We start from the raw sequence: 12,180 nt of genomic DNA on the forward strand, positions 1-12,180 counted from the left end.
CTATCCATGTTTCTGCCTGATTAGTAATTTTCATATTGTAAGATATGGTTTATTGAATATCATTTCCATTTCAACAACACAACGAAATTGGTGTTGGTTCTGTAGACTAGTATGTGTTTGCCGTCTTTCATAAATAATTCTTTACAACTGTAGTTTTTTGGCGTGATTGATCTGTTAAGAATTTCTCAGCCAGTTAACTTCACTTGGCTAAAACAGCCAGCTTGTTTATCCATACAGCCAAAAAGTGGTCTGACATTGTATTTACACAATTTACAAAATAGTTCATAGGATAGACTAGTTAATTAACTGAATTTCGTAGGTTCATATTTCCAGTTGTTGTTTGTTTTTTTTTGTTATTTTTACCTGTATACAGATCTAGGCTAACATCCCTCTAGTTCCTGTCTTTGTGTTAAACAAAGCTAGCAGATTTCTTTCTAATTAGTGTACACTTCAGAGTTGTATCAGTTTCCTTCTTTGGCTGCAAGAAAGTGAATAGAATATTTCTCAGTGTCAAACTATTATTAAACTTTTTTCTAAATATTCGTAGACCTGTTTGTTTTACAAAAAAATATTTCTTCAAAACCAGCATAATAGATAGTACTTACCTATTAATAAGAAATGTTGGAAGACATTTTATAATTAATGACATGATCTGTGTTTCTTTGGTTGATTTAAACTCATAATGGGTGATAATTGGAGGCTTGAAATCAAATGATGGTGTTGTTTGCTCTTGTCAGAGGATAGATATGCCCCTTGCTTAGATCTGTACTGTTTGAAAGATGGCTACAACATGGCATTTGGTACTTAAAACAGTGCTGACCCTGCCACTTTTGACTACCACAATATTATGTCATAACTCCTGGCCTCTGCCCTCTCTGCAGCTTCTGCACCAGTCAGCAGCGTGAGTAGACGCCGTGCCCCCTCCTCGGTTACTCCCCTCTCGTGGGAGAAACACAACATCGCTGCCATGTCGAGCATCACCATCGACCCCGAGCTGAAGCCTGGGGAGTTTGTCATCAAGAGTCTGTTTGCCGAGTTTGCTGTGCTGGCTGAGAAGAAGATAGAGATGGTGATGGCTGAACCGCTGGTGAGTCCACACAGAGGAAAATTTGTGGTCAAGAAACACAGGAAATGAAATTTGATCCACTGCACATGATGTAACACAAACCTCTGCCATTACCTCCTCTATTTTGCAACTAACTGTAATGCCTTTATGCATTCCACACTGCTGTACAAGGGCTGCCCACAGTCTTTGCACATGAAATACACAAATAAAATAATAATATAAACATTACTTCACTTCACTTTCCTCCTTTTTTAAAAAAAAAATCCTTTATATAGCTCCTCTGCTTAATCAATAACCAAAGGATAGACATCTTAGATCACTTAGCACCTCAGATCAATATGTACACCATTCAGATTATACATCGAAGAAAAACTCAAGTGTTTCTCAGTGCTCTTTGCAGGCCTGCTGCTTGACTGTCAGTTTGCTGTTGCGCAAATACAGTTTTTCTGCTTTGTTTTGAAATCTTTTATTCTTAACCACGTTATGTCTTTCTCTCTTGTATAACAGGAGAAACCCCTGTCCAGATCCCTTCAGAGAGGGGAAGATGCACAATTTGACCAGGTCAGCACAGCGGTGAAACTGGGTTGAAAAGCTTTTTATGTTTTTACATGTGTGTGTATAAGTGACATTGCCATCCTCCAGGGTCACTGGTGGTCATTTTATTATGTCTGAATGAATCATATTAATGTTCAGCCTTTTCCACCTATGAGTCTGTCAGTCCTTCATCTGTAGCTGGTGCAGAAGTCCATACAATGGGCCTGCCTGCTGCAGAATGCTTTGTTCAGCACACCACAAAGCCACAACAATATGGTGCTACAGATCTAGTTGTACCTTTTGTGAGTGAGGGAGGGAAAATTATGAAAGGGAGTACCAAAGTGATGGTATAGAATTGCTGTGTCATCCTCAGCTACTAAATCAGCATTGGGGGCTGTGAACTGGAGTGTATCTGCCCAGTGCCATAAGGACAAAGGGAACAGTTGCATAAATCTCCTGCTTCAGCCATCATACACCTCCCTGACCACAATGTGTGAACTCTACACACAACCACAAGCACACATGAATAGTTTATTTCTGATGACCATGTCATTACAAGTTTGATTTTCCTTTGATAATATTCACAGGTGTTCATTTTCTGCTGAGCAGTGGGTTTCCACCAATTTTAATTCAAATGGAGGGGAGGGGGGTTGGTACCTTATTTTTTACTCTTGTCATAGAGACCTACATTGTCAACTCAATTTCACAACATATTTTTCGCGAACAACAGGAAAATTAAATAATTTTAGCTCATTTAACTGAATAGGACATGGTTTAGACCAGCAAGAATTCTCGTAGGATTTCACTTCACAAATACAAGATGGCAAATTTGAGTCAAAGTTATCGGTTTTAAATTACTGAAATTACTTGTATGTATGTACACCTTACACACGCACCCTCATATATGATTCCATAATGTCATCTACTGCCAAGCTCTATAAGCACTTAATTTTTTTAATGAAAATACAGATCATTAGACAGGTTAAGGCAATTAGTCAGAATGAGTGAAGCTAATGCTTACATTTTATGTTTTTCCAGTTAATAAGCTCTATGAGCTCCATAGCAGAACACTGTTTGCCCTCCCTACTGCGCACATTGTTGGACTGGTACCGACGGCAGAGTGGCACTGAAGACGAGTCTTATGAGTACAGGCCTCGCTCCAGCACCAAGTCCAAAGGGTGAGATACTGATTCTTATTTTTTTCATTTTGTATTCTCCATCGTGGACATGGAAGATGTTGATTAGGAAGATGTACGTTGCCCAAAATCTCATCATTTACAGTCATTGTCTTTGTCTTTTGTAGCGATGAACAGCATCGGGATAAAGATTACCTTCTGGAACGGAGAGACTTGGCCATAGATTTCATTTTTTGTTTAGTTTCAGTAGAAGTTCTAAAACAGGTGAGCATTCTGCTTTTTCTATACTGATACACAGCATATGTATTTGCCTGTTAAACTGCTTGAGTCATGTGCCTGATTGTTATTTACATAGAAAAGGGGAATGCAGTCCACCTGCTTGACCTAATATTGATATTATCTTAACCAAATACTTGAGAGAGTGTGAACTGGACTTCTGGGTCACTGGTTTAGCTTTACCTTTGCTGAAAAGATGCAAGTGTTGCTCAATATATTTGACCTGTGATTTAATTCCAAATTGAATAATTTTTAAAAAATATATATTTCTGATGAAGAAGCTAAAAGTAATCAATCAAATGACTGAAATCCTTTAACCAGGCAGATATCAGATTTCACCTCAGTTCACTCCTCCTGATAATGAGGAAAAATATGGTCTTGACCTTTTTTCTGTACTGACGTTTACAACTATCTGGTAGTACGAGATGTTTACATATCCTGATCTGATAGTTGACACATCAGGGCTTCTTTACTAATTTTCAAACATGTTTTATATGTTTAATATTTTGTCAGTACTTTCAAAGTGGGCCAAATGTAGCCTATGAGAAAGATATCCTGGAACAGCTGGTGGTATTTGACTCTTGAAGTCCAGTGGCTTGTATTGCCCCATTATTTTTAACTAGTGAAGTGTGTTCAAGCTTGACATTTGAGATAAAATTATGTGTGTAGATTAAGGATGTGATGAAACAACATTTCAAAGTCAAATAGGATTTTCAAAAACTCACTTGATAAAAAAGTTAGCCTTACTATACTATTTTCCATCTGTGGAACATAATTTTACACTAGTGTTTCTTAGCTCTTTCTCCACAGTAGACCAGAGCCAAGTTGTCGTTGGCATTACTCTGTCAGGATTGTGAAGTAATGAATGGAAGAAAAGAAAGAAAAAATAGTATGAATGCTTCTTGTTGAATCCATGATTCCGTGTGCCCGTCACAGATTCCTCTACATCCAGTGCCAGATGTTTTAGTACATGAGGTTCTGAACCTGGCATTCAAGCACTTTAAACACAAAGAGGGGTAAGTGAGAGTGAAAACCCCAAACAGCCACACTTACGATGAAAAATTCTGATGAACACAGGCTCCAGTGTGGAAATGTATTTGTCTTTCTGTATAAATGGGGCTGTATGAATGATTGTGTCACATGAAGCGAGTCATTAATGATACTTTCTTTACTGGTCAGGTACTGTGGCCCCAACACTGGCAATGTGCACATCATTGCAGACTTGTATGCAGAGGTCATTGGAGTCCTTACACAGTCTAAGTAAGCAAGCTCAGTTTTCCTTGTCGGCTGAATTATTAACATCCTCTCACATCATCAATCACTTCTCAATTGCCCTTATCTATTGAGAGTTTCTTTTGTAAGTATTTGTTTGTGTAACTTCATTTGTATTCATGTACGTGTGTACACACTCTCAGGTTCCAGGCAGTGAGGAAGAAATTCATCACAGAACTGAAGGAGCTCAGGCAAAAAGAACAAAGTCCCTATGTAGTCCAGAGCATCATTAGCCTCATCATGGGCATGAAGTTTTTCCGGGTCAAAATGTATCCTGTGGAAGACTTTGAGGCATCTTTTCAGTTCATGCAGGTTAATTATTTTTAAAAATTTAAATTATATATTTTTAGTTTAGCTAATATTGTTTTGCAAATTCCACCAGGCATTTAGTTTTATTGTTGCACCTTTGTTGGAGCTCAGCAGCGCTCATAGAAGCCATTTGAGTAATGGGCAAAGTTGAGGATTGCCAAGAAGAGGATGAATGTATGGATATTTCAGACTTGGTTAAGAGCTGTTAAAACAACTTTAATCCAAGTCTTAAAACCCATACCCTTGTGGGATTTCCTAATGTGTTAATGGAATATACCATTGGTTTCATTACATATCATAGAATCTTCACTTATAAGGATCTTTTCAAGCTTTTCCAAATGTTAAAAATTTGTCATTTCATTGATTACTTATTTAATTTGACATCAGCAACATGTTTCAAAAACTTGAGACAGTAGCAGCAGATAAGTGAAAAAAGTTGTTAAATGCTAAAAGAAAACACCTGGTGGAAAACCTAAAATCTGTGGAGCTTAACTGGTTAGACGCACGGCTGAGCATGAAAAGAACATCCCACACAGACTGAAGTAACAGCAGAGAGGGTTTCACTCTGAAAGACTGAACTTGCAAATAGAAACGATGCCCTGTTGTTTTCCTTTTCTAGGAGTGTGCCCAGTATTTCCTTGAAGTCAAAGATAAGGACATAAAACATGCTCTAGCAGGCCTTTTTGTTGAGATTCTTATTCCCGTTGCAGCTGTAAGTAACATTTTTAAACAGTTTCTATTGTACAATCCCACGTGAGCAAATGTGTGTTTTGTCTGTTCAGTTTGAGATATGAGCAATGTAATTCACCCACAGGCGGTGAAAAATGAAGTCAATGTGCCGTGCTTGAAGAACTTTGTGGAGATGCTGTACCAGACAACATTTGACCTTAGTTCCAGGAAGAAGCACTCTTTGGTAATAATTATGCCACCCAATTTTTTTCTGTCTTCCTCCCCACCCTGTCACTATTCACTCGGCATCTTTGCTCCTTCCTTCTTCTATTGTATTTCACTCTTCCTGTATTATGTCAACATTTTGACTGGCCCAATTGTGCCCAGTTAGTCATAAACATGGAAGAAATTTTTCGAAACACGACATAGAAAAACCTCAGTGTTGGTTCATTCTGATTACCAACAGCAAAACAGTCTTAAATTTTTTTTGTTATGTCAGTTTTATCAAATTCTTCTTAATTTACACATTTAGCATTTTTATAAATCAAGCTTAATTTTCCAGCTAATGACTTTCAACGTGACTTCTTACCATACAAAGCATTTGAACTTTATGCTCAAAGTATTTATTCCTTAGTTTTATGCTGACGGCTTCATTTCACTCCTCAGGCTCTGTATCCTCTGGTGACGTGCTTGCTGTGTGTTAGTCAGAAGCAGTTCTTCCTCACCAACTGGCACATCTTCCTCCAGAATTGCCTCTCTCATTTGAAGGTACTAACATCTTGATTTTTTTTCTCCCCAGTCAAATCCATTTCAGGCATTATGTACTGTTGTACTCAGAAAAGGAACACAATGTTTGTATTCTTCAACTGAAAGAAATTTAGAGCTCGTCAAGTCAGTTGAATATTCGGACGTCTTATGACTGATGTTATGAAACCCAAAATGAAATTTTGGTGCTCTTAGTGTCTGTAAGTCTTCTAAAATTTAAACTCCAAGTTTTGTCTCCCCATGAGTAATTATGATGCATTTACTTCATACAAAGGATTGATTGTATTTAAATGAAATGTTTTGTTCTGCAATTGGCCTTACATGTTGAAATACCACCTTTTAATGAAGTTGTCTTAACTGTGAAGGGTGTGCTCTGTGGTTCTGTCTAAAGATCATATTATTCTTTCCCCTTCATTAACAACCAGATCTGGACAGGAATAGCACTTGACTTGATAATGATGTATTTGTTTAAAGCTAGAATTTATGTGAAAATTTAAGTGCATAAGTGATATATAACATTTTATTTAACGTTAGTAGTCACAACTCATTTCTTCATTTGTGGTATTTTGATCACATCTTGGTGAATGGACTCTGCATAATATATTTTATCTCAAGTGCTGTTTCAACTCAGGTCAGGTTAATGACTGCATATACCCATAAAAAACAGAATCAACCTAATTAAAGCTACTTTCCTGCTGTCCCTGACCATCATGCAGCAGAATAAGCTCAAAGGAACATTGAGCATTGAGCATTGACCAAACTAGTGGCCGACTGTCTTTTCCATTCTACACTGATTGTCCTCTGTGGGGATTGTATGAGCTTGTGGTGGAGAGATATTTTCGTCTCTGTAATGGTGGCTTTTTTGATGGTTTTGAGTGGTTGTCTGTCTTCTCAGTAATCTCACACTAGCATCCTTGTTGGTCATTGTAATTGTTTTAGATTCCCTTGATTTGAAAATGCAATCAGTCATCACAGTTTCAGCACTGAATCTTTTTAGTTCATTTTTCAGGGGTTGTGTGCTGGTTCGAATATGGCAATGATTTGAGTGATTTAGGACTCCTAATCCAACAAGTGATTTAACCCTGTGGCTGCACATAGAAAAATATCCAAAACCAACATTTAACTCAAAGCTGTTTTAAAGTCTTTTATTTTAGAGGGATCATCAAATAGTAACCAGAATGATTCACATTTAGTTTAAAGGCTTGGAAAATAATTACTGTTTTCAGTATAATTTAATGTTATGTTTTCTGTCTCCCAGAAAACCTTACTGTCATATATCAGCCATCTCCCTCAGACGGCTTTGAAAACTCCCAACTATGAATAACCATCATAGTGAACATCTCAAATTTCTTTGTGGGAGATCATAGAAGCTCACTTATTGGGAGAAACTGCAACAAATTGACACCAGAATGTTAGAATGTCCTAATGTAACTTCATTTTGTTACATCAACTACATTATTTAATGATTTATTTACTGTTCTTAAAACTTTTACTTGCAATATGACACACATGCATGTTCACAGATCTGTTATGTTTATTTCACTACAAGGGTTAACCACAACAAAACAAGGACTAAAAGGACATTCTAGCTATCACCACATTTTAAACTTTGTACATATGTAATGTGTTTAAAACTTGATCGGTATTGGTGATGGGCAGCCCTGCTTCCACAGGGTTAAAAAACATCAGCTATTTTTTTAAGTTGTGATTAACATTGATTTAAATGGCGAATAAAATGGGTGTGGCGACTTGTCAGCTTTTGAGGTGAAGCAGGCGGTTTTGTCCTGTTTGCTTTTTCAAACTGCTTTTACCATTTCACTTCTCATCCTCCTTTTTGGCCCTCATATCAACCCATCTGTTTGTGTTTTGTCTGTTCCACTGATTCCCAGACCACAGCACACCTTATTTTGCTTTTACATTTCTAAATTACGATTTTACTTACTTTGTTTTGATCAAATGCAAAACAATATCAAATACAAATGGACTGTTTCTTTATATTCCTACCGTGCCACAAGTACTTTCAACAGCTCTTCAGTGGCTTGTTAAACAGTTCGTTTTGATTGGATAGACCAAAAACATGTACTGTAACACTGACGAGACAAAATATGCTCTTGTCACTTTTGTTTTGGTCCTGTTTTTATTTTGCCCTTAACTTGCATGTACGTATCCCTCCCCAAACCCTGCATTCTTTGTCTCCTGTCATTTAAACTTTTTCTCACACTGACTCACTCCAGATGCCGTCTAACAACAGCATCCGAAAGCAGATTGAGACACTGCAGGTGAGTTGTTTGGCGTCAGTGGCCTGCCTGGTGCTCCCACACCTTTCAACAGTCCAGGTCCTGACCAGAGCGTTGAGTAGTGTGTGATTGTGTGTTTGGCTAACAGGAGTAGCGAGTCATTCTCTGTAGTGACTGTTTCTGTACCAAATGAGAGAAGAGGAACTTTTGATGGTGCCTCAGGGTTTGTTGTTGGGTTGGTAGTGATGACTTTTATCTAGACAGTTATGTAGATTATATGTAGATACATGGTTATGTAAAGTAAGAGTGCATCGTGTATGTCTTGTTATTGGTGTTGGGCAGTAATTGCATTAAATGTTTGGATGAAGACTGATAATATTGTTCTGATGATATCAGTGCTTCAGCTGTAATTGTAAATGTATTGGAACAGAAATCAGTATCGATTAATCAGGATGTCATATATTCTATATCTGAAAACATCTGTTTATAGTAATTTGTATCTACATCAAGTGAAACACCTAGATCACAAATTTTCTGGTATGATTTGTGAAAATGTGAGGGTGTGGTGCAGAGTTTTAGAAACTTTGAGGTGAAAACAATGTTGTGGCAGAAATCCTAAAACTCCTTCTTCTTGTTTGCATCACATGTGAAAGGTCACAAAAAATGTTAGCATCTCATTCTCAGTCAGTTCAGCCCATATATGAGGTTCATGAACTGGCACTGGGGACTGATGAGCAACAGCAGGACATTGGAGCAGTGATGGAGCAGAGATATTTATGGCTGTCTATCAATATTTTTGAAATTATTTGAAAATTTGTCATTGACATTGTTTCCCGACATTATTTTGATATTTTTAAGGACAACCACATGACGGGTAATCGTCTTAATTAAGACTAAATCTGCGTATTGATAAGAAGCAACAGGGCCTCTATTATTGGGTGCAGAAAACCCCTGCATATTAGGGGGGAAATGGGATCAATCAATGCTGTGTTCGTCAAAATGTTAATATTTTGTATTCCCCAGTTCTCATTACACAAAGTTCAGAGAAGGTTGTGAAAAGATAAATTAATTCATATGTTGTTGAATTATTTTTTTTATTTAACCTTTATTTAACCAGGCAAGCAATTAAGAACAGGTTCTTATTTAAAAATGCTGCCTGAGCTAAGAGCAGTGGCTCTTAGAGGTGTGGGGGTGGGGAGAAAGTCTAAAATAAACACAAAGACATACACTATACAGAAAATATAAGAAAAATAAATACAAGACAAGAGAACGAGACCGAGAAAGAGAGAGAGAGAAAGAGAGACACTCAACAAGTGCAGCTGTCAGCTACAATTTCATGTAGGTTTTGTTTAAAAGCAGTGACTGCTATATTTTTCCTGACAATGCGGTGTTTAATTTTCTGTTGAAATTCTCAGTAGGCTGGTTATGCATAGTTTTGAAGTTTAATGCCTTTTACAATGAATGTTGGTGTTAGGCCTAAGTATTACTTTTTATTATTCATTAATGATTTGCACATGTTGACGGGAGTTTTGAGTCTAGTCAGCAAAACTGGACTGTTTAGCTGTGAGGTCTGTTACCCCCTTAACACAATAATACATAACAGATAGCCAAAACAACCTGTGTTTAGTAGAGGATGTGCGTTTTAATCCTGATGAAGCTTCTTGATTAATAAATTTATGAACTTTCATTGAGAGTTTAAAACTGATTCTGAGATTTTTAGCATAAGCTACAACTTTTGACAAATATATGACTGGTTGTGATTGTCATCACTACAGCATTTGTGTTTTAAAAAATGCTGGTAAAGTTTTTGCCTCAAGCAGCTTGACTTGACATTGCATTGTGTTTACTTACTCCATTCTAAGGTGTCTTGTAAGGTATCGGTCCTAATCAGGTGTGGGTGCCTGTTCTTCAAGATGACAACAATGCCACAATGATAGCATGACTTAAAAGTTCTTTCATTTAAGGTTGTTTGATAATCAGCTTTAAATATTAAGATGGAGGAATGTTCAGAGACATGCAGAAGTGTGGAGAGCAGGTTCACACAGGTTTGGGCCAACCACAAATCTCCATTCACGTCTATATTACTCTCTGAGAATGGTCACAGCAGTGGTCTGTTTATGTTGTTCAATAGTATGGATGCTTATTAAAGCGCATAACTTGGTTGAAATTTTTTTGTAATGAAAGTTTAACAAACACTTCTATATCCCCCAAAAACATTCTCACTTAGATAAAACCCACTTTGCAGTCATGAACAGCAAGAGAGCTAATTAGCTCACTAGTTTCATACTGTCCTCTTCATGCTGGTGACCTAGTAGCCTACATACTTGACTTCTTCAACACACATACAGACACACACTTCAGCACATAAGGTACTTCTGTGGAAGCATAAGCTCTGATTCTCACACAGTCTCACCTTGAGTTGAACTGGTTTTTGGTTCTAAATACATTTTTAGGTAGTGGCAGTACAGTAATAACATTTGATTCTTTTTTACTCCAAAAGATCAATTCCTTTTGTTTTGATTGCAGCTTAGTGCCTCTTAATTTCTTCAAATTAATGCATAGTGTGATGGACTCACAACCACAGCAGTTATAATCCATAAGACGTGATGGAGTTGAGCGTCTCTATAAACAACAGATTTGGCAGTTCAGTGGTAACGTTTTTAATTTTCACAACTGAAGACTTTGATTCATGTGATGGCTTTGGGGCAAAACAGGGAGTAATTGGTGAATAAAAAGCCCTATCTGTGATACTTTTTATGTATGGTTATGGTGATTGGTATGATTTGTTTTCTTAAGTCACATTTTGGTTCTTTTTTAATCTTAGTCATGTAAAAAACAAATTGTTGACATTTGTTGTAGTTTATCATGAACAAAATTGAAATTGTCGACCATGTTGCTGCATCATTGAAAAAAATTGACATTGTTTACGACTGGTAGTTGCCTCAGTTTTGTGTTTAGAAAAGTCTCACGGGTAAGTAATGTTGCAGTAATCGAGTTGAGTGGCTCATCATATCCTTTCTATATCCACAGAACAAAGATCCCAAAATGTCCCGTGTAGCCTTGGAGTCGCTCTACAGACTGCTCTGGGTGTACATTATCAGGATCAAGTGTGAGAGCAATACTGTCACACAGAGGTCAGTTTCAATGCTACCTGTCAGTTTTTACCTCACACACACATGTAGTCATCCCTTCTGGAGACAATAGCTATTTAGTTCAAGTTTTTTTAAATTTATCGTTTCAATATTGGCATTTTAAAAGTTCCCCTTTTTCCCTACCAGTCGTCTACTTAGCATTGTTTCAGCACTTTTCCCCAAAGGCTCCAGGAGTGTGGTGCCCAGGGACACACCCCTCAACATCTTCGTCAAGATCATCCAGTTCATAGCACAGGTACATTTGGAATGTGAATCGTTATGTACTTCTGTTGCACAGAAGAGCTAAATTTGGGATGGTGGTGATGGGGGATAGTATTTGGTAGTTGCAGGTTAAGTTGTTGTTGCTCTGCTCATTGTTACAGGAAAGACTAGACTTTGCTATGAAGGAGATAATCTATGACCTACTGTGTGTGGGCAAGTCTCACAAAACCTTTGCCATCAATCCAGAGGTAAATGGAAGACTGATTTTTGACGGCATTGAATTGTTGATGGAGTCTCTGTCATAACTCATCCTCTCTCTTTGTGCGCTCTGCCAGAGGATGAATATTGGTTTGCGATCCTTCTTGGTGATTGCGGACAGCCTACAGCAGAAGGATGGGGAACCTCCTATGCCTACGACTGGTATAATCATGCCATCTGGCAACACCCTGCGTGTCAAAAAGATCTTTCTCAACACGACCCTTACGGACGAAGAAGCCAAGGTCATAGGTAAGTTTCATTCTTGACACCAAATGTTGGGGCGGCAGCGACTCAGTCGGTAGAGC

At 37.7% G+C, this 12,180-nt stretch overlaps 1 protein-coding gene across 7 annotated transcripts in view; it reads left to right on the forward strand.

The window, feature by feature from the left end:
* fryl (furry homolog, like) overlaps positions 1-12,180 on the forward strand; it is a 56,138-nt gene that overhangs the window by 14,676 nt on the left and 29,282 nt on the right. For 4 of the 7 annotated variants that reach the window (XM_068319717.1, XM_068319722.1, XM_068319723.1 and 1 more), the window contains exons 3-16: positions 882-1,087; positions 1,574-1,627; positions 2,639-2,778; positions 2,904-3,000; positions 3,949-4,028; positions 4,192-4,272; positions 4,428-4,596; positions 5,213-5,305; positions 5,408-5,506; positions 5,929-6,030; positions 11,295-11,398; positions 11,543-11,651; positions 11,779-11,865; positions 11,953-12,124. In XM_068319717.1, coding sequence (XP_068175818.1) covers positions 882-1,087; positions 1,574-1,627; positions 2,639-2,778; positions 2,904-3,000; positions 3,949-4,028; positions 4,192-4,272; positions 4,428-4,596; positions 5,213-5,305; positions 5,408-5,506; positions 5,929-6,030; positions 11,295-11,398; positions 11,543-11,651; positions 11,779-11,865; positions 11,953-12,124 — 1,593 coding nt within the window. Of the gene's footprint in view, positions 1-881; positions 1,088-1,573; positions 1,628-2,638; positions 2,779-2,903; positions 3,001-3,948; positions 4,029-4,191; positions 4,273-4,427; positions 4,597-5,212; positions 5,306-5,407; positions 5,507-5,928; positions 6,031-8,261; positions 8,307-11,294; positions 11,399-11,542; positions 11,652-11,778; positions 11,866-11,952; positions 12,125-12,180 lie in introns of all 7 variants that reach the window. The other 3 variants (XM_068319716.1, XM_068319720.1, XM_068319721.1) reach the window with 1 other exon arrangement.

The sequence above is a fragment of the Antennarius striatus genome, chromosome 7, assembly GCF_040054535.1.
Source record: "Antennarius striatus isolate MH-2024 chromosome 7, ASM4005453v1, whole genome shotgun sequence".
Lineage (NCBI taxonomy): Eukaryota > Metazoa > Chordata > Actinopteri > Lophiiformes > Antennariidae > Antennarius > Antennarius striatus.